We start from the raw sequence: 19,224 nt of genomic DNA, 5'->3' as shown, positions 1-19,224 counted from the left end.
GCGTTGCAATCCTACTCATTGCCCTGCTCCCTCCTCGTAGGATCCTGAACTCCACCATCTCATGGTCACTGCAGCCAAGGCTGCCCCCAACCTTCACCTCTCCAACTAGACCTTCTTTGTTCGTTAGTACAAGGTCTAGCATTGCACCTCTCCTCGTTGGCGTCTCCACCACCTGAGTCAAGAAATTATCATCAATGCTTTGCAGGAACCTCTTTGACTGTTTGTGCCTAGCTGTGCTGTCTTCCCAACAGATGTCAGGGTGGTTCAAGTCTCCCATGAGAACCAGGGCCTGTGATTGTGAGGCTTCTTCCAGCTGTCTGTAGAAGGCCTCATCGATGACTTCCTCCTGGTCAGGTGGCCTGTAGTAGACCCCCACAACAGTGTCACCCATGTTACCCTGCCCTTTAATCCTTACCCATAGGCTCTCAACTTGCTCTTCATCCACCCCGAGGCAGAGCTCCATACATTCTAGCTGCTCCCTCACATAAAGAGCAACTCCACCACCTCCCCTTCCTGACCTGTCTTTCCTAAAAGGCACATAGCCATCCATGACAGCATCCCAGTCATGTGAACTATCCCACCATGTCTCTGTCACTGCAATGAGATCATGGCCCTGCGACCGCACACAGATCTCTAACTCTTCCTGCTTATTCCCCATGCTGCGTGCATTGGTGTACAGGCATTTCAGAGAGCCAGTCAAGCACGCAGGCTTCCCAGGAGAGGTGCAAGAGGATCCTCCATAGCCACGTTGCATGCTGTCTCCCCTGGTTGTATGCACCCGCTGGAGGCATCCTGACTTGAGCGGTGTTTTACTGACTCCCCTGCCACTATACCACTCCCCTTCCCCCATCTTGCCTAGTTTAAAGCCCTCCGTACCAGGCTGGCCAATCTGTTGGCAAAGACACGCATGCCCCGCTTGGTGAGGTGGATCCCATCGCTCCCCATCAGCTGTTGATCTTCAAACAGGGTCCCATGGTCATAGAAACCAAAGCCCTGCTGCCAACACCAGCGGCGCAGCCAGCTGTTAACTTGGAAAACTCGTCTACTCCTCCTCCTGTCCTTTCCCCTCACAGGCAAGATTGAGGAGAATACATAGTGTACATAGTGTACAATACATAGTGTATTGTTTTGTATTGTATGGTAGTATACATTTTGGAAAAGATTTATTTGAAACTTGGCACTGCAATTTCTTTTTTAATGGTGCAGTAACTCATCATGTTAGCAGCCTTGATTAATATGTTTTTAGTGTATGATCGTTTTGTGCCACTTCTTCTAAACTTTAAAAACACATGCCTAACTTCTTCCTGCACCCAGAACTAGCTTCTCAGCAGAGCTGAGCCTTTGGTGCCTGCCTCACATTTTGATCCATAAATTAGTTGCTCACCTGCTTTGCCTTGCCTGCAGGACATGAAAGGTAGACTTTCCTGGAGTCGAATCTATATCACCACTGGCTGAGAATGGAGTGGGAAACTCTAATATGTTCAGGCTGCTTGAAAAGGTTGGAAAGCTACGCCTCTAACCTTCCATGTGAATGCCCTAACCAATACACCATGGGACTGCGCAGCTGAGTGAGGAGTCACAGAGAAGGGGGCTGTGAGTCTGTCTTGTTGAAGCTGTTCCTGCAATATTTAAGCATTTGGAAGAGAAGAAATTATGGCTTTAGAGACAGCAGTTTAGCACACCCCTCTCTGAGGGGGGAGGCTCGGGGCTCAGCTTTGTGCTCCAGCACTTGTTTGACTTGAAATATTCCAACATGCCACTAAAACCTCTTGTGTATGTGGCTGTAAGTATATTAGGATCTGCACTTGACTTTTTTTCCCTTTTACTATGGGATTTGTGAGCCTAAAACACTCACTTTTTTGCAGTTCCACCCTAGATCATTATCTTGGACTGCAATGCATTATTTAGTTATCTAAACTAGACCTGTATGTTACAGCCTATGTATCGACATAGTACCTTGAGAGGGAAAGAGCAGAAGATGATGTGGCGCACAGATAATGCACCAGCTCCCAATCTTACAGCCAAGCCTCTCTTGAGAAAATTGGTGGTAATCCACATCTCACTGGGTCCCAGTCCTTGTTTCCCTCTCTCTGTCTGTTCCCCTCCTCCCACTTAATTTAAAAAAACAACAAAAAAAACCCCCAAAAAACCCCACCTTCTCTTGTCAAGCTAAAATGTTCATGTGATTATCCCCTGGCTGTAAAGTGATAGAAAAATATTTTTTATGTTGGAAGATATGCAACTGTTCCGGAGATATGACAGATTTCCTTCTGAAAATTTTTTACAAACTCAATGAAATGGAGAGGCAGATAGTATTATTCTCAAAATATATTTAAAAGTGTTTGCTGTGGATTTTCAATCCCAAATCTTCTTTTTAACAGATCAATTATTTGTTATATAGTTCATAGCTTATGGTTCAAGTGAGCTCTTTCTTCTGTCATTCTCATTTGTACAGATAACTGACCTTTTTTTTGGTCTTTTTGCCACCACGTGGTATCAGGGCTACTTGAATTTTTGAGTGTTTTTCCTTTTCTGGGGTGAGCGTGTCCTTTCATAGAAGGATGTTACATTGGTGTTTCCTGAAGTTCCCTTTTCTAATTCTGGCAGACTTTCCCTTTTTTTTTCTTTATCAAAATGAATGTTTTTTTTCCTTTGAATTGTCTTGAATTAATAAATGTAGGTAGTATTAGGAGAGCTTAGTAGGTTAAGATTTCTATGTGGTGGCTGGATTTGAAGGAGTTTTGGATGTTAACTTTAGATTATTTTTCTGTCTCTTCAGGTCTCTGGATGGCAGACTCTGAAAAGAAATGCAGTTTTAAGAGGTATGCCTCATGTAGCCCAAAATATTCCTGACTAGCATATACACTAATGATAAAGCCCCCCCTTTGAGGGGGGTATCTCTTTGCTTGTCCTCTGTTTCTGTGAGTCTATTTAATAAGTTTTCAGTGCTGAAATCTCTGAAAGCTGCTTCTTCAAACCTGTCTTGTCAGTGACACAACTTTACTGAAGAGCTCTGTAATATACTGCTTACTCCTCTGATTGATAGTTTTAACAGGACATTACCTTAGTAGAGAAAGTATAGCATGAATGGGGATATTTGACTATCTGACACCCACCTACCCCCTTCCACCCTCTCCTGTTGTGGATTTTCTTTCATTTGGGAGTATACTCCAAATACCTTTGTAGTTTCCCCTACTCCCTTCCTCCTCTGACAGAATACTTGGGTTGTCAGACAGTCAGGTGCTGATACTGTTCCAAGCATTGGTGTGATTCAGAGGGACCTGGAGAGGTGGGCGGAGAGGAACCTCATGAAGTTCAACAAAGGCAAGTGCAAGGTCCTGCACCTAGGCAGGAATAATCCCATGCACCAGTACAGGCTGGGGGTTGACCTGTTGGAAAGTAGCTCTGCAGAGAAGGACCTGGGAGTGCTGGTGGACAACAAGTTAAACATGAGGCAGCAGTGTGCCCTTGTGGCCAAGAAGGCCAATGGTCTCCTGGGGTGCATTAGGCAGGAGTGTTGCCAGCAGGTCGAGGGAGGTGATCCTGCCCCTCTACTCAGCCCTGGGGAGGCCCCACCTGGAGTCCTGTGTCCAATTCTGGGCTCCCCAGTACAAGAGAGACATGGCACTCCTGGAGAGAGTCCAGCGGAGGGCTACCAAGATGATTAGAGGGCTGGAGCACCTCTCCTATGAGGAAAGACTGCAAGAGCTGGGCCTGTTCAGCCTGGAGAAGAGAAGATTGAGAGGCGGTCTCATAAATGTGTACAAGTATCTGAAGGGGGAGTGTCAAGAGGATGAGGCCAGCCTCTTCTCCGTGGTGCCCAGCAACAGGACAAGAGGCAATGGGCAGAAACTGAACCACAGGAAGTTCCATCTGAACCTGAGAAAAAACTTCTTCACTGTGAGGGTGACAGAGCATTGGAACAGGTTGCCCAGAGAGGTAGTGGAGTCTCCTTCCCTGGAGATATTCAAAACCCGTCTGGATGTGATCCTGGGCAATATGCTCTAGGTGACCCTGCTTGAGCAGGGAGGTTGGACTAGATGATCTCCAGAGGTCCCTTCGAACCTAAACGATTCTGTGATATAATGTGACTTTATCTGGAACCAAAATGAAGAAACACTAATATCTGTCTAAGCAATCACTCTGGCATATTGGCTAGCTATTTGGATCTGATTGCTTTTTGTTTTGGCTTTCATGTTCCATCTGTTCAGAGGTCTGCCTCTTATTCAGTGTTGATATGTTGTCTCTGAATAATTCACTGCTTTACAGCTGCTAGCAAAAGCAATCTCCTAGAAATTAAGTTTGTTAGTTCTTTCCCTATCAATTTCAGGATTTATTCAAGAAATTGTAGGGAAGCTGTTCCCTTTCTTACAATTTGGAACAGGTTTTAGAAAAATAGACTTTGTTTCTCATTCTTGCAGAAAGCTAGGTCTCACCCAATCTTTTAGTGCTCTCATTCTAATTTTTCAAAAGAAAACTTTTCCTTCTCTTCAGGATTGATTCAGGTCTCTGAAACTTTGGGTCTCCTATTTCTTTAAGGCAGTCACAGTATAGATTTTTTTTGGTTATGACTGAAGAATGGTTCCTAGTGAAAAAAGTACTTCTCTTTTGGGTTAAAAGTGGCTCTTCACTGAACTTCTGGTGTCACTGGCTTCTATGCTCTGTTTGCGAGGGTCCTAAAGAGTGATCTAACCTGCAAAGGGCTGACTTCTCACATTTCATGTTTCCTGCTTTCTTTTTCAGTAACTGAGACTCGGATTAATGTTAAGAGGTATCCTCTATCTGAGAAAAGTTTTGTCATTTAAAAATTGTGAAATTAGAGTAGAGAGTAGCTTCCTCATCTTCCAGTAATGGATTTGAGGGTAGGGGATCATGTTATGACTTTGGTGCTTGCTTACTGGCTGCGTTAACAGTAAGATGTTTCTGATCAAATACCATTACTCAGTAGATAAAGAATTTCAGACAGTTATTTACAGTACTTCTCAGTTTAAGACTTTCTGCTGTAGTAGGTTATTTAAACAAGTAACTGAGTAGCAGAGCTAATAAAGCTTTGTATCCGACAGATTTGTCTTGATTAGCTATGACTGAATTTTTAAACAAGCTATGCTAAGATTTTTCTGTTCCTCTTTGCTAATCGCTACAAAACAACTATTTTGGATTGAGTTTTGGTGGCAGCTGAAGGTTTGTTTTGTTCAGTTGTGGAAAACAGACATTCGAAAGCTGAGGGTGAAGCTGCAACTGTTCAAATCCTGGTCTCTCCTTCTTGGCTGTCTGCTTTTATTTAAGAACATAATTATCTTTGAGATTTCTGCTTTTGAACTTGGCTGCAATTGTGTAAAAGATTCAGAAATTCTTGGGCATGCATCTTGTATGCACTGACTGGTCACATAAGCATTGTTACTAAAGGAAACTAAGCTAAAACCATCTTTGGTTAATATATAGCGTTTCCCATATTAACTCCAGTGCAGTCTAGTGAGTTTATAAATCGGTGTCTAATCCAGAAGCCTGAATTTGGAAGTGTGATTTTTTTTTTTTTTTAGTTAACAATAACAATTTGATGCAAGAAGACTTCAGCCTAGATAATGCTTTGAAAAGGTAAACTTATACTCTCTTCTTGTTGTACTTAAAGCTACAGTGTCTGACTTTCATCTCTAATCTTTTTCTGCCAGTTGTCTTCTTAAAACAATCAGGTTTAAATGTTGTGATCGTGCTATCTTAATTAAGTAGAGTTGACTTCTATGCAATTATGGCCAGATATTGTTTTCCTCAAGTACTCATTGCAGCTTGAGAACAGTCCAAAGGGTAAAAAATTTGGCTTTCATATCACTTGAATAGACTAGTGCATGAGGTATTAATATTTGATTCCCTGCTTAATAGGGTAAACCATGTGATTTCATTTGTTTTGCAATTTTAAATAGACAGAGCTTTACATGGGCACTTCCTATTTATTTGGAACAAAATGCATTTAAACTTGAATGCAGGTAAGAATCTGGGCACTAGGTTAGTGGTTTATAGAGTCAGGAGGAATGGGATAATGTGTTCCAATTCGATCTCTTGTTTATCACAGGCCATGGGACTTTCTTCAGTTATAACTCTTATTTGAACTATTGGATAGTGTAATAAGTTGTGTTTGAATGTTGCAAGCCACCTTACAGTTTATGAATACTATAAATATATATTTACTATTCAGGGTTACTTATTTTTTCTTTTTAATTTCAAAATTAGATTGGATTACTTGCTCTGGAAAAGTTTCCAGATTCATACTTGGCTTCTTTCAGGACAAGGTGCTTGCTGATTAAGAGGCAGGAAGATGGGATTTTTACAGAGCCCGTTGCCTGAATCTTAAAATGGGGGGGGGGGGGGGGGGGGGAATTATCTTTCAAAAAAGGAGATGAGATAGAAGGTTATATGGTAAAAGGAGTTAAGAGGAAAGCTTGAATTTGCCTAGAGAATAGGGTTAGTTAAAGCAAGCTGGCTAATCTCAGTCTTCTAGTCAACTTTGTTTTGGACCTTGTATGAGCTTGCTGTACAGTGCTGTTCCTTATCTGCCACGTATCAAGTTAATTGCCTGTGCAGAAAGTGTCAGTAGTCTGAGCAGAAGAATGTTACTTCAAGTGGAATTATCCAGAGAAATCTAGCTGAAGGAAAACATGCTTTTATTCCACTCTTTGTGATAAATGTTAATGCTGGGTTAATTTAAGCTTTTGAGACTGTTAGCTAGGCACTAAAAGTAGATGCTGAAACGTTTTAAAGACTATTGAAACTGTCTGAACATCTATCTTGATGCTTTTATAGGAATCCATCAGTAGAAGAAGGATTAACTATTTTTTTAGTTGATTGATAATCCCAAAACTAAGTAATATTTCAGCTGGAATTTGTAAACTATTTAGACTCATGTAAAATCTTAGACTTCAATAAATGTTGAATTCAGTACTGATAACATAGAAATAACTTTCAGCAAACATCAACAAAACAAATTTGGGAGTGCATTCATAACAGTATAAGTGAAATTAAGATTATTTAACACTAGGATTTTTGGGGTTTATTGTTGGTATGCCTTTATGATGATGTGCTGTCAAAATAGTTCAACTTTTATAGCTTTGTAATTTTTGTTTGTGCTCTGTTTGCTTATAATCTTTTAATTAGATGCAATTCAAAAGATTTTTCCTTACAACAGCATACTTCTTTGTGTGTGTATAGTTACAGGAAAAATATATTGGTGGTGATTTTATAAAATCTGGTTTATTTTAGATGATGTAAATGACTTGAAATTTGTTGGGCATTAAGTCATAGAACACTGGAATTTTCTCACCAGAACAAGCAGACCTGTGCTTCAACTAACCCAGTACCCTGTCTGAGGTGATAGCTGTTAACAGATGCCAGACAAGAATGTGTAAGAAATCCTGTGTTAGACATTTACTCACATGGGGAATTTCTTCCTAAGTATTGTCAATGGTAGCTTTATATCTTGAAGCATGACAGTTTAAGTTTCATTAATACATTAGTTATGGTGAAAAATTAGTTAATGGGAGATGATCTATTTCAGTTTGCAATATGCACTTATGTGATACAGAACGGATCTGATAAATTCTTAATTACATTTTTCCTAAGAATTTTTTTAATTGTTTGCTATTCTTAATTTTAATTTCTCATATAAGGTGGTAATTTGAGTCCTCTCATTTCTTCTTTATGTATCTCAGTAATTTTTTAAAAATTGGTTTCTCTTTTCTTCTCTAAACAAAACATCTCAACTCAAATGGGAATCACCTCATGGTTGGCTCAGAACTTCCTGTTTCAGATGTTACTTTAAAGGGAAAGAATAATGATAACTGAAGAGGTTTTTTTGAGTGATAAATCAATGTTCCCTCTGCAGACTTCAAAAAAAATGTTGGGAAGCACATCAGTCTGTCTCCAAGATCTAGGTCAGTCAGTATCTCTAGTCTAACCAAACTGACATCTTCATAATGTACATTTTGCTACTTCTTCCTGCCTTTCTAGTTACAAGTATATCTGGCATTGCTTCTAATACAGCATTTTAAGGTGTTTCACTGTTACGGTTTAGCTATTTTGAAAAACATTGATGCATCCCAATTCTTTGACTCTTCTGTGAGCAAAGGATGAGCCGTATACGACTCAAGCTATGGGTTAAGCCCACAAGGTGCAGGCTAAACTGAAATCTGATGTTGCCAACTTACTTATGGACCTTAAAAATTGGATTGCCTGTCAGAGATTCATCTTGTGCTGAAGGTTGTATGTCAGGACCTCTGCATGTGTAGTTAATGTTCGTTCTCCTGTTTTAACAGCTGCATGTTGGCAGTATGGGTCAGGCCTTCTAGAGAAATCTCTTATTGTGGCTTGCATCTTATTTTGAAGGTGAAGTGACTAACGTCCTGGAAGAAGTTGCTTCTGTACTTCTCCTTCCTGCTAATAGCTTCCAGTGTCTGTTCCATAAACATCTACTGAGTTTTCTGTTGGGCTTCTTGAAAGTTCTATAAAACTGTCACCAAATTTGTTTACTGCTTAGGTGTAATTAGGGGATTCTACTGGATGTGTATTTTTCCTTTACCCAAAAACATCTAATTTTTTCCCATTCATTCAATGACTGTTTGTCTAGATGTGTATATTATCTTTGCTATCCTCTATTTCTCTGGCAAAATTGGCTTTAATTAGGCTATTTTGTAGCATTTTTATCTTCTTTATTCTATAGTTATTTTCTATCGTATTATATTTTGTCCTATCTGAACTCTTACAAGTTAGTGCCATTTTTTTTCTAGTGGTACATCATGTGATGCCTCGTTTGGCAGTGCTTATCTCTACTATAGTGGGGGAAAATTGTCCAATGTTCTCTAGAGAAGAAATTATTTCTTTATTTCAGTTTTCACCATATCTTTAGCTTCTCATCCTGGTTAATGCTTGGATTCACTCCTTGATAATCCCTGCACACCCATAATTTTTGTTGAATTCCTGCCTAGTGAAATAAATAGAGTTGCATTTGGTGTGGTTTTTTTTTCTTTTTTTGTGCCTGTGTGTTTGCCATTTTAGGCATCCTTTTAGCCTTCCTAAATTTTTTACTTATTACAAATTATGCTCTCCATTGCCTTCAGAAGATTTGACAGAAGGGTGGTAGTTCAAAGGACTGTTACAGTTTAAGCCATCTCCTGAAGAATTTCTGAAGAATGTCCATGAATAGCTTTTCCCCTGTGCTTTAGAAATGTCTGTAGTACATGCAGCTTTTTTTAACTGGAGACCTCATATGCTATCTTGAAACTGTTAAATATGTGGCTGCTATTCAATTGTTTGGAAACTTAGCTATAAAATAAGGATGAGAAAAGAAGTAATCAAGTTTTCTGGTATAGATGTTGATCTATCTGATATACTGTGCAAACAAGTCATATTTTCATTCTTCTTTGACAGCTAGTTATTAGGTTAATGAAATCTCAAATACCATTAAACAAATTTGGGTTCTGTATCTTTTACTGCTTAGCTCTAAGATCTGGATGAGTCTTCAATTACTCTTCTTATATCACAGAATCGTTTAGGTTGGAAGGGACCTCTGGAGATCATCTAGTCCAACCTCCCTGCTCAAGCAGGGTCACCTAGAGCATATTGCCCAGGATCACATCCAGACGGGTTTTGAATATCTCCAGGGAAGGAGACTCCACTACCTCTCTGGGCAACCTGTTCCAGTGCTCTGTCACCCTCACAGTGGAGAAGTTTTTTCTCAGGTTCAGATGGAACTTCCTGTGGTTCAGTTTCTGCCCATTGCCTCTTGTCCTGTTGCTGGGCACCACGGAGAAGAGGCTGGCCTCATCCTCTTGACACTCCCCCTTCAGATACTTGTACACGTTGATGAGACCGCCTCTCAGTCTTCTCTTCTCCAGGCTGAACAGGCCCAGCTCTTGCAGTCTTTCCTCATAGGAGAGGTGCTCCAGCCCTCTAATCATCTTGGTAGCCCTCCGCTGGACTCTCTCCAGGAGCTCCATGTCTCTCTTGTACTGGGGAGCCCAGCACTGGACACAGGACTCCAGGTGAGGCCTCACCAGGGCTGAGTAGAGGGGCAGGATCACCTCCCTCGACCTGCTGGCAACACTCTGCCTAATGCACCCCAGGAGACCATTGGCCTTCTTGGCCCCAAGGGCACACTGCTGGCTCATGTTTAACTTGTTGTCCACCAGCACTCCCAGGTCCTTCTCTGCAGAGCTACTTTCCAGCAGGTCAGCCCCCAGCCTGTCCTGGGGCATGGGATTATTCCTGCCTAGGTGCAGGACCTTGCACTTGCCTTTGTTGAACTTCATGAGGTTCCTCTCCGCCCACCTCTCCAGCCTGTCCAGGTCCCTCTGAATGGCAGCACAGCCCTCTGGTGTCTCAGCCCCTCCCCCCAGTTTAGTATCATCAGCAAACTTGCTGAGGGGGCACTCTGTCCCTTCCTCAAGGTCATTGATGAATATATTGAACAAGACTGGACCCAGCACTGACCCCTGGGGGACACCACTAGCTACAGGCTTCCAACTAGACTCTGCGCCATTCACCACAACCCTCTGAGCTCGGCCATCCAGCCAGTTCTCAATCCACCTCACTGTCCACTCCTCCAACCCACACTTCCTGAGCTTACCTAGGAGGATGTGATGGGAGACAGTGTCAAAAGCCTTGCTGAAGTCCAGGGAGACAACATCCACTGCTCTCCCCTCATCTACCCAGCCAGTCATTCCGTCATAGAAGGCTATCAGATTGGTGAATCCATGCTGACTACTCCTGATCACCTTCTTGTCCTCCACATGCTTAGTGATGACCTCCAGGAGGAGCTGTTCCATCACCTTTCCAGGGATGGAGGTGAGGCTGACAGGCCTGTAGTTCCCTGGCTCCTCCTTCTCGCCCTTTTTGAAGACTGGCGTGACATTGGCTTTCTTCCAGTCCTCAGGCACCTCTCCTGATCTCCAGGACCTTTCCAAGATGATGGAGAGTGGCCTAGCAATAACATCCGCCAGCTCCCTCAGCACTCGTGGGTGCATCCCATTGGGGCCCATGGATTTATGGATGTCAAGTTTGGACCAAAGATCTCTAACCTGATCCTCCTCAACCAAGGGAGAGTCTTCCTTTCTCCAGACTTCCTCTCTTGTCTCCAAGGTCTGGAATTCCTGAGGACTGGCCTTAGCAGTGAAGACGGAAGCAAAGGCAGCATTCAATAACTCTGCCTTCTCTATATCCTTTGTCACCAGGGCACCCGCCCCATTCAGCAGCAGGCCCACATTTTCCCTAGTCTTCCTTTTGCTACTGATGTATTTGAAGAAGGCCTTCTTGCTGTCCTTGACATCCCTTGCCAGATTGAATTCCAACTGGGCCTTAGCCTTCCTTGTCGCATCCCTGCACGCTCTGACAACGTCCCTATATTCCTCCCAAGGGGCCTGTCCCCTTTTCCACATTCTGTAGACTTCCTTCTTCTGCTGGAGTTTTGCCAGGAGTTCCTTGTTCATCCATGCAGGTCTCCTGCCCGCTTTGCTGGACTTCTTCCTCAGAGGGATGCACTGATCCTGAGCCTGGAAGAAGTGACGCTTGAATATTAACCAGCTTTCTTGGACCCCTCTTCCTTCTAGGGCCCTACCCCAGGAGATTCCCCTAAGTAGGTCCCTGAAGAGGCCCAAGTCAGCTCTCCTGAAGTCCAGCGTTGCAATCCTACTCATTGCCCTGCTCCCTCCTCGGAGGATCCTGAACTCCACCATCTCATGGTCACTGCAGCCAAGGCTGCCCCCAACCTTCACCTCTCCAACTAGACCTTCTTTGTTCGTTAGTACAAGGTCTAGCATTGCACCTCTCCTCGTTGGCGTCTCCACCACCTGAGTCAAGAAATTATCATCAATGCTTTGCAGGAACCTCTTTGACTGTTTGTGCCTAGCTGTGCTGTCTTCCCAACAGATGTCAGGGTGGTTCAAGTCTCCCATGAGAACCAGGGCCTGTGATTGTGAGGCTTCTTCCAGCTGTCTGTAGAAGGCCTCATCGATGACTTCCTCCTGGTCAGGTGGCCTGTAGTAGACCCCCACAACAGTGTCACCCATGTTACCCTGCCCTTTAATCCTTACCCATAAGCTCTACGACCTGCTCATCATCCACCCCTAGGCAGAGCTCCACACATTCCAGTTGCTCCCTCACATAAAGGGCAACTCCACCACCTCACCTTCCTGGCCTGTCTTTCCTAAAAGGCACATAGCCATCCATGACAGCATCCCAGTCATGTGAACTATCCCACCATGTCTCTGTCACTGCAATGAGATCATGGCCCTGCGACCACACACAGATCTCTAACTCTTCCTGCTTATTCCCCATGCTGCGTGCATTGGTATACAGGCATTTCGGAGAGCCAGTCAAGCACGCAGGCTTCCCAGGAGAGGTGCAAGAGGATCCTCCATAGCCATGTCCCATGCTGTCTCCCCTGGCTGTATGCACCCGCTGGAGGCATCCTGACTTGAGTGGTGTTTTACTGACTCTCCTGCCACTATACCACTCCCCTTCCCCCATCTTTCCTAGTTTAAAGCCCTCCTTACCAGGCTGGCCAACCTGTTGGCAAAGACACACGTGCCCCGCTTGATAAGGTGGATCCCATCGCTCCCCATCAGCTGTTGATCTTCAAACAGGGTCCCATGGTCATAGAAACCAAAGCCCTGTTGCCAACACCAGCGGCGCAGCCAGCTGTTAACTTGGAAAACTCGTCTACTCCTCCTCCCATCCTTTCCCCTCACAGGCAAGATTGAGGAGAAAACGACCTGGGCTCCCAGACCCTTCACCACCATCCCCAGAGCTCTGAAGTCCTGTTTGATGGTTTCCAGTTTGCCTTTCGTGTCATTAGCACCCACATGGAAGATCAGCAGAGGGTAATATCACACAGTATAGGTTTTACAGTGCTTGAGAGAAAATGCACTTCAGTAGTTTATAATGGAATGTAATGTACTCTTTTCAATGCTAATATCTTTCAGGTTAGTTTGGAAGTTTAGGTTCTGTGATAGTTTTTTTTGCTTAGTTTACCACTTAGTCCATTTACCTTAATCTTTTTCTAAGTTTATAAAAGTTATGGGTCAGGCTGCCACCTTGTAATATTCTTGTCTGAAACTTTGCATACTGTGAAAAATGTTTCACTATTCAAATTCTGAAATATATTCCAAAACCAACTAAATTAAAATAACTTATTTAGTCACTTTACTGGAAAGCAAGATAATCTGGTAATATCTGTGGCGTGGGAAGCAAATGTGACAGATTGTAAACCAGTTTAGTCTCCTGTTTTATTTAAATTTAATGCTGTCATTTATGCTACCAGTGCAATTTTCTTTTTACTATATATGTATAAGCAAGTGGATTCTTTATCATATTTTAAACTGCCCCCATAAGGATTTTTTTTGTGGATCAGAATGTATCTGCTTCCTGGGTAACTTATCCTCTCTTGTATTTTAAACAGAAGGAATGAAAAATGGTACACAGTATCATCAAGGTGTGTGTGTGTGTGTGTATTATATATACATACATACCTTGAGATACATACACACGCACACACCCCTCATCTATCAAGCTTTTCTTCTTTGACTGTTTGTGCCTTCCAGTATTGTTTATGCAGCTATTTTCTGCTTCCTCCTTTGAAAGAGATAACAAGTTATCTTCATCATAGCAAAATACTCATTTTTGAGAGCTGGGTATCTGGGAGAGAAAAGACTGTGTAACTTAAGTGTTTTTGTATTAAAAGTGGGAGAGGGTTAATTTTCCATATGTTCTGAGGATAGACAGAACATTAAATTTAAGTATTCAATTGTGATTATGGGGGGGGGGTTTAGGAAGCTTGAATCTTATAATTCTCATAAACATACAGCCAATGATTATATTTGAGAGTTAAAAGTTACTTAGTTTCTTAGCGCAGTCTGAATTGACTTACTACTTTTTTTTTTAAATTTCTATTACTCTTCTTTTTGAGATTCCATAGGCAGAAAGATAATATCTATTTAAAAGGTAGGAGTATATTTGTTTGTTAAAGCATGTGTTTTGTAGGCTATTTTCTCTACCAATGATGGGCAATGTTGCGAAAAAAAATGGTTGGGGAAAAAAAAAAGCTATTTCATTTTTAAGTTCTGAATGCTTTCCTTTTAATGGTGGTTGTGGCATCCTTTAATCTGGAAAAGGGGAGCGGGGAAAGCTCTGTACTTCATGTTTCTTAATACAACAGGGTATAGCTCTACTGATGGAACAGCAGTTTTGGTTTGTCATGTTCTCTTTATTTAACTTGATTTTTAACTTTTAAGAAACCCATTTTATTTTTACTTTTGAGCTCCATTTTTCATATACAGATTCAAAATCATGCTCTAACCATAAAGAGATGTGAGGCCAACATTTAACGTGGTTAGCCCAAATTTGTCAAATCAGCCCTATTCCCTCTGATTTTGTACTTTGTCAATTACTGAAGGATCATCTCTCTTCACTTTCGTATGTCTTAATGTCACTCAAGCTAGTAATTCAGATGAGTAAAATGGTAGGATTTGGTCTTAAATCTGCATCCCCTCTTCAGTAAGAGAACAGTATTAGTAATATATTAGGATGACACTTTTTTTACTCTGAAACCTTGACATGCAAAGTAGTATAGATTTCTCATTGTTTCACTGTTCACCTCTATCATCCTTTAAAAGTTTAGTACTCAGTCAAAATATATGCATGAGTATACAAGAGCCTGAAGCTATCTACATAAGCATATCTTTAAAGTGAATTATAGTTACTCAGATATACTGAGCAAGTAAAGGTAGTTTTGAAATATCTGAGTTACTATCTAATGTGTGGGGGTTTTGTTTTTTACAGATACCAAAGATGCTGACTAGAAAGATTAAGCTTTGGGACATTAATGCCCATATAACCTGTCGTCTGTGCAATGGATACCTGATTGATGCCACCACTGTAACAGAATGCTTACATACTTGTAAGTAGAAATATAATTTTGTGACTAAGTTTAAATTGTTTTTTACTTGATGTGCTGGATGTTTTAACAGTTTTTAGTTGAAGTTTAAAAATTTACTGTGTATCAGCCAAAATAATACAAGCTTTGCTATGCAATTATGATTTTTCAACAAAACAATATATTTTCTCATGAGACAAATAAGGAGAATAGTTGTGCTGCACAAACTTGAAAACATATATAATAAATGGTGATATATATGTTCAGAAATGTAGTATTTCTGCTGAATGCTAGAAGGAATGTGGCATGCTTTACAGAGATGATGTGCTTAGGATTTGCCAGAGATCACTTTTTCCACTCTGTTTGACTTCTAGGCCCTGTTCATCAGCCTTAATGTATTTTTCTTGTTTTTCCCATGCCTTTTTTTGCTCATTCTTGAGTACCTTCTCTATGTGCTCCAAATCTAAAGTTCCTTGGTGTTCAGTTTGGAGTAAGGCATTTAGAACCCTAATCTAGACTTTTGTTTTGTTTTGTCCCAAATCCTGTAATGCTGGTGTTTAACAACTATTAAAATTGGAGTTGCATAAAGCTAGAAGGTCACTTTTTCATTATTCTAAAATTTATTTATTTATCTATCTGCTACCTGAAACATGCACTGCATGCAGGTGTGCTCAGTTCACATAGGCCATGCCATTTCTCAGGTTTGTATATAGCAATGCATTTTTCGATCAATCCTATGGGGCTTACTTGAGAAGCTAGGGAGGTCTCTCTGCCAGCTTGTAGTGCTTTTTGTCTTGTGGTGTGTCCCTTATTTAAGTTCATATTTTCAGAAAGTTTTATTGCTTCCAAGTGCATCCTTAGGCTTACGGTAATAATTCTGAGGGGAGACATAGTCTTAAATAAATGTTATGGATGTTGGTATTGTTTGTATTGTATCTGTTAATACTGGCAGTGTTGTGGGCTTTGAAAAAGGAATCCCTTGAAAGTCTTACCTGAAGGAATGAGTGTCCTTGTTGTTTAAGATAATTAATTCTCTGCTGATTAAGATATCTTGTAATTTTGCTTCCTAGAGTCTCATCCATCTGTTTCCATCCCAAACCAGGGGAGGAATTATTTGATTTGTCTCTATTTCCATAATTCCCTGCCCTACAGAGTTTCAGGGACTCTTTGCTTTGTCAGGGTAGGTCTTGAGACTTAATGGAACCTGATCCTGAGGCAGTCGATGTGGGGGGTGGGGGTACAGCTCTTTCAAAAACAGCTACAGGGAAAGTGAGTTTCCCCACTCTGTTTTTTTGTTTGTATCTCTTTAGTTTATTTGTGACAAGCAGGCCTATGAGTCAGCAGAGACAAACTTCACCAGTGTATTATGTTCTAACTCAGTGTTAAGTCTTTCTGTGTTTATACTTGTTTCTTGATGATACTAGGTTAGCATCAGATAGTGAAATGGAGCTTTTATTAAACTTTGACATTTGTAATTATGACCTGAACTAGAGTGTACATGTAAAAGCTATCTTCATGTGCTATAAAAGGGGAAGCTTTAGAGACTTTTATCTTTGGGGCTCCAAGATGAGAGACCAACTTGATTTCTTAGATTGGATATATGAAAAAAGAGGAATGAACTGTAAGAAATAATTAGAATATACTCTAGTATGTGTATCTTAGTGGATGTTCTTTGGCAGTGGCAGCTGCTCCAATACTTTTTAGCTGGTGAGGATACCCTGCCCCCAACTGCTGCTCAAGTGGTGAGCAGCACCACCTCCTCTTCCATGGTTGTGGTGCCAGGCTTGGTGCTGGCATGTTGTCAGAGTCCAGTACTCTCTGACCAGGTTCTTTTAGATATTCCGTGCAAATGGAGAGTGCAGTGTTTCATATAAAAGTTTATTTGAGGGGGAATTTGAAGTTGCACGGGAGTTTTGATTTAGCAGAGTGATACAGCAATATACTGAAATCACAATACAAGTGTATACACTTAACAAAATCTAGCAATTGCAACATACAGTCCAATCACAATACCAATGGGATCCCCATGACTGGCCTCTATAATATGCTCACCGTCACGACGCTGGGCGTCCCCAATCACTGGGAAGGAATACATGGGTTGAAGCCAGCTCAAACCTGTTGCTCTCTTCGAAATTCCTTTGTTAGTTGTTGAGGTTTTATACTTTCTGTTGGGCTGAGCCATGTATACGCTTCCCCCATGCTGGTCTGGCTATCTCAGGGAGACCTTCACATTCTTTTGATCAACTCAGAAGAAGTTGACTGTTCCGGGCCCTCTTTGTGTTGAGATAAAGTCAGTTCTCTGTGCAACAGCAAGGATTAACGAGCTACATCCTACACTGTTCCTGAGCTTCATGGGGCACCTGGCCCTCTGAGCCTTCTCCCGTTGTAGGGGTTATTGGTCAGTCACATTCCACCCCTTGGCTCAGACCAATGTTTAGCGATTACTGGTGTTGCACAGTGAGCTTAATACATTCATTGTATGAATGACCTGTGCACAGTGAGGGTAAGAACATATATACATGTGAGACCAGTAACTTACAATAAGTTAGTATGTGATTTAACTTGAGTTAAGATTTCATTCATGTGTACTATTCGATTGTTAAGATAACAGATCGATATCAGGGTTACAAAAAATAACAATACAGAGATTATTAACAGTACGAGCATAGGATGTAACATTAGTCGCAGCACATTGGTGGCTTTTGGTGACCAGCCTGTAAAGATGTCATACCAATGATGTTCTGTACGACTAGTTTTTACATTTGCTAAACAAATCAGTTCATTATTATCATATGTCATTTTCACTTCTTTCTTCTAAGCCTTTCCCAATTTCAGACAGATGTTGAGTAACCTTGGTGTTTTGTTTGAGGAAGTTGTCTAGTTCATGGAATGTTACTCTCAGTGTTATTGACGTATTAAATGGTGCAAAGTAAGATATCTTTTGTTCAGTCATATGAGAAGTTAACCAGTAAGTCTGCTTAGTAATTTGGTCAAAAACATATGTCACATCACAACGGCAAATGTTGCCAGGTCCAAAATTAACATCATCTTTGAAGTGAATAGCATTGAGGGTGGATACACACACACATCCAAAACCATTGTCATATACTCGTGTCTCATTACCATAGATATGTTGCCAGATGCAAGTACCGGATGAGTGTTTCATACTGCATAATTCTGGAGCTCTAGACATGGTAGGGCAGGTCCATCCTCGACTGGATAGCCAGTAGGTGCAATGTTTACTAATTTCATAAGTGTCATTAGTATTACAATGTAAACGATCTCCTGCTACTGTAGGTACCCACATATTTTCATTAAAGACTTTAGGAATGACAGCAAATCGGCATAAAGGTATTATTTTTGTATGAGTGTCCGTAATTCGTCCAATCTCTAGCAATTGGAATATTGGTTCTGTTGTGTTTGCATTATAATAAGGGCCTTCAATAGTTTTAAGCCACCTGCCTTTGAATTTGCCTTTCACTAGGTCGGGGAACAATTGTTCCAATGTTTGTCCTTGACTATTTTCAATGGCTACCCAAATCTGACCGATTTGGTACATACTTGTTAACTGAAATACAATACATGATAAAGCAGAGCCAACTTCTCGTGATACGTTTTTGGTAGTTAGTAATTGGGACCACAGGGATACATTAGTGTGTCGCCAGAGGTGCCAAGTACCTTGCCAATTTCGCACTGTAGTTTGTAAAGCTGTTGATAGCCAGTTTGCAGTCATTCTGGTTACACCAGCTTCGGTTTCTCCCAATACTGACAACTTATTTGCTAGGGTTTCAATATCAAATGAATTCAGTATTCCTGTTCCAATTCCACCTAACAGAGTTTGAATAATATCTCTTTTAGTTCTATGTCCTATTGGTCAATGATTTTGTAGCCACCAAGCATAGAGAGGGTCACTATAATTAGCACAAGTCTTATTCCATGCACTGGTGTGTAAATTGGTCAGGTCCAAATGTACGTTCATTGTCATTAATCTTGGAGCCATAATCATAGGTTCTCGTCCATCATGCAATTGCATTAGGTGGGGAATATTGGAGGTTGTTTGGGATGTTTTATAAGAAATACAATCAGGTACCATTGGTACTTTAATTTTGTCCATTTACATTGACTTGCCCATTGGTTGTTACTGGTGTTTACAGAAAAGTTGCCATATATTATTATGTTGTTCTCATGTTTTACACTTAGAATGTACTTCTCGTGGGCCACTAATGTATGATTAGTTGCCTTACGTGTCTGTAGTACCCATTTCAATTGATTGTTAAAACCATACGCAGCTTCCCATCCAGTGTTATTAC

At 41.2% G+C, this 19,224-nt stretch overlaps 1 protein-coding gene across 11 annotated transcripts in view; it reads left to right on the top strand.

Moving 5' to 3' along the window:
• The window catches only part of LOC104144434 (polycomb group RING finger protein 3), a 78,411-nt gene that overhangs the window by 14,588 nt on the left and 44,599 nt on the right, over positions 1 to 19,224 (top strand). For 5 of the 11 annotated variants that reach the window (XM_068924686.1, XM_068924688.1, XM_068924682.1 and 2 more), the window contains 2 exons: positions 2,780 to 2,822; positions 14,821 to 14,938. In XM_068924686.1, the coding sequence (XP_068780787.1) occupies positions 14,830 to 14,938 (109 nt within the window). In that variant the 5' untranslated portion in view covers positions 2,780 to 2,822; positions 14,821 to 14,829. Of the gene's footprint in view, positions 1 to 1,533; positions 1,594 to 2,779; positions 2,823 to 5,540; positions 5,596 to 12,733; positions 12,864 to 14,820; positions 14,939 to 19,224 lie in introns of those variants that run through there. The other 6 variants (XM_068924681.1, XM_068924680.1, XM_068924685.1 and 3 more) reach the window with 5 other exon arrangements.

Source organism: Struthio camelus, chromosome W, assembly GCF_040807025.1.
Source record: "Struthio camelus isolate bStrCam1 chromosome W, bStrCam1.hap1, whole genome shotgun sequence".
Classification (NCBI taxonomy): Eukaryota; Metazoa; Chordata; class Aves; order Struthioniformes; family Struthionidae; genus Struthio; species Struthio camelus.
Note: the sequence above shows the minus strand (reverse complement) of the source record. Positions and strands in the feature narration are given on the sequence as shown.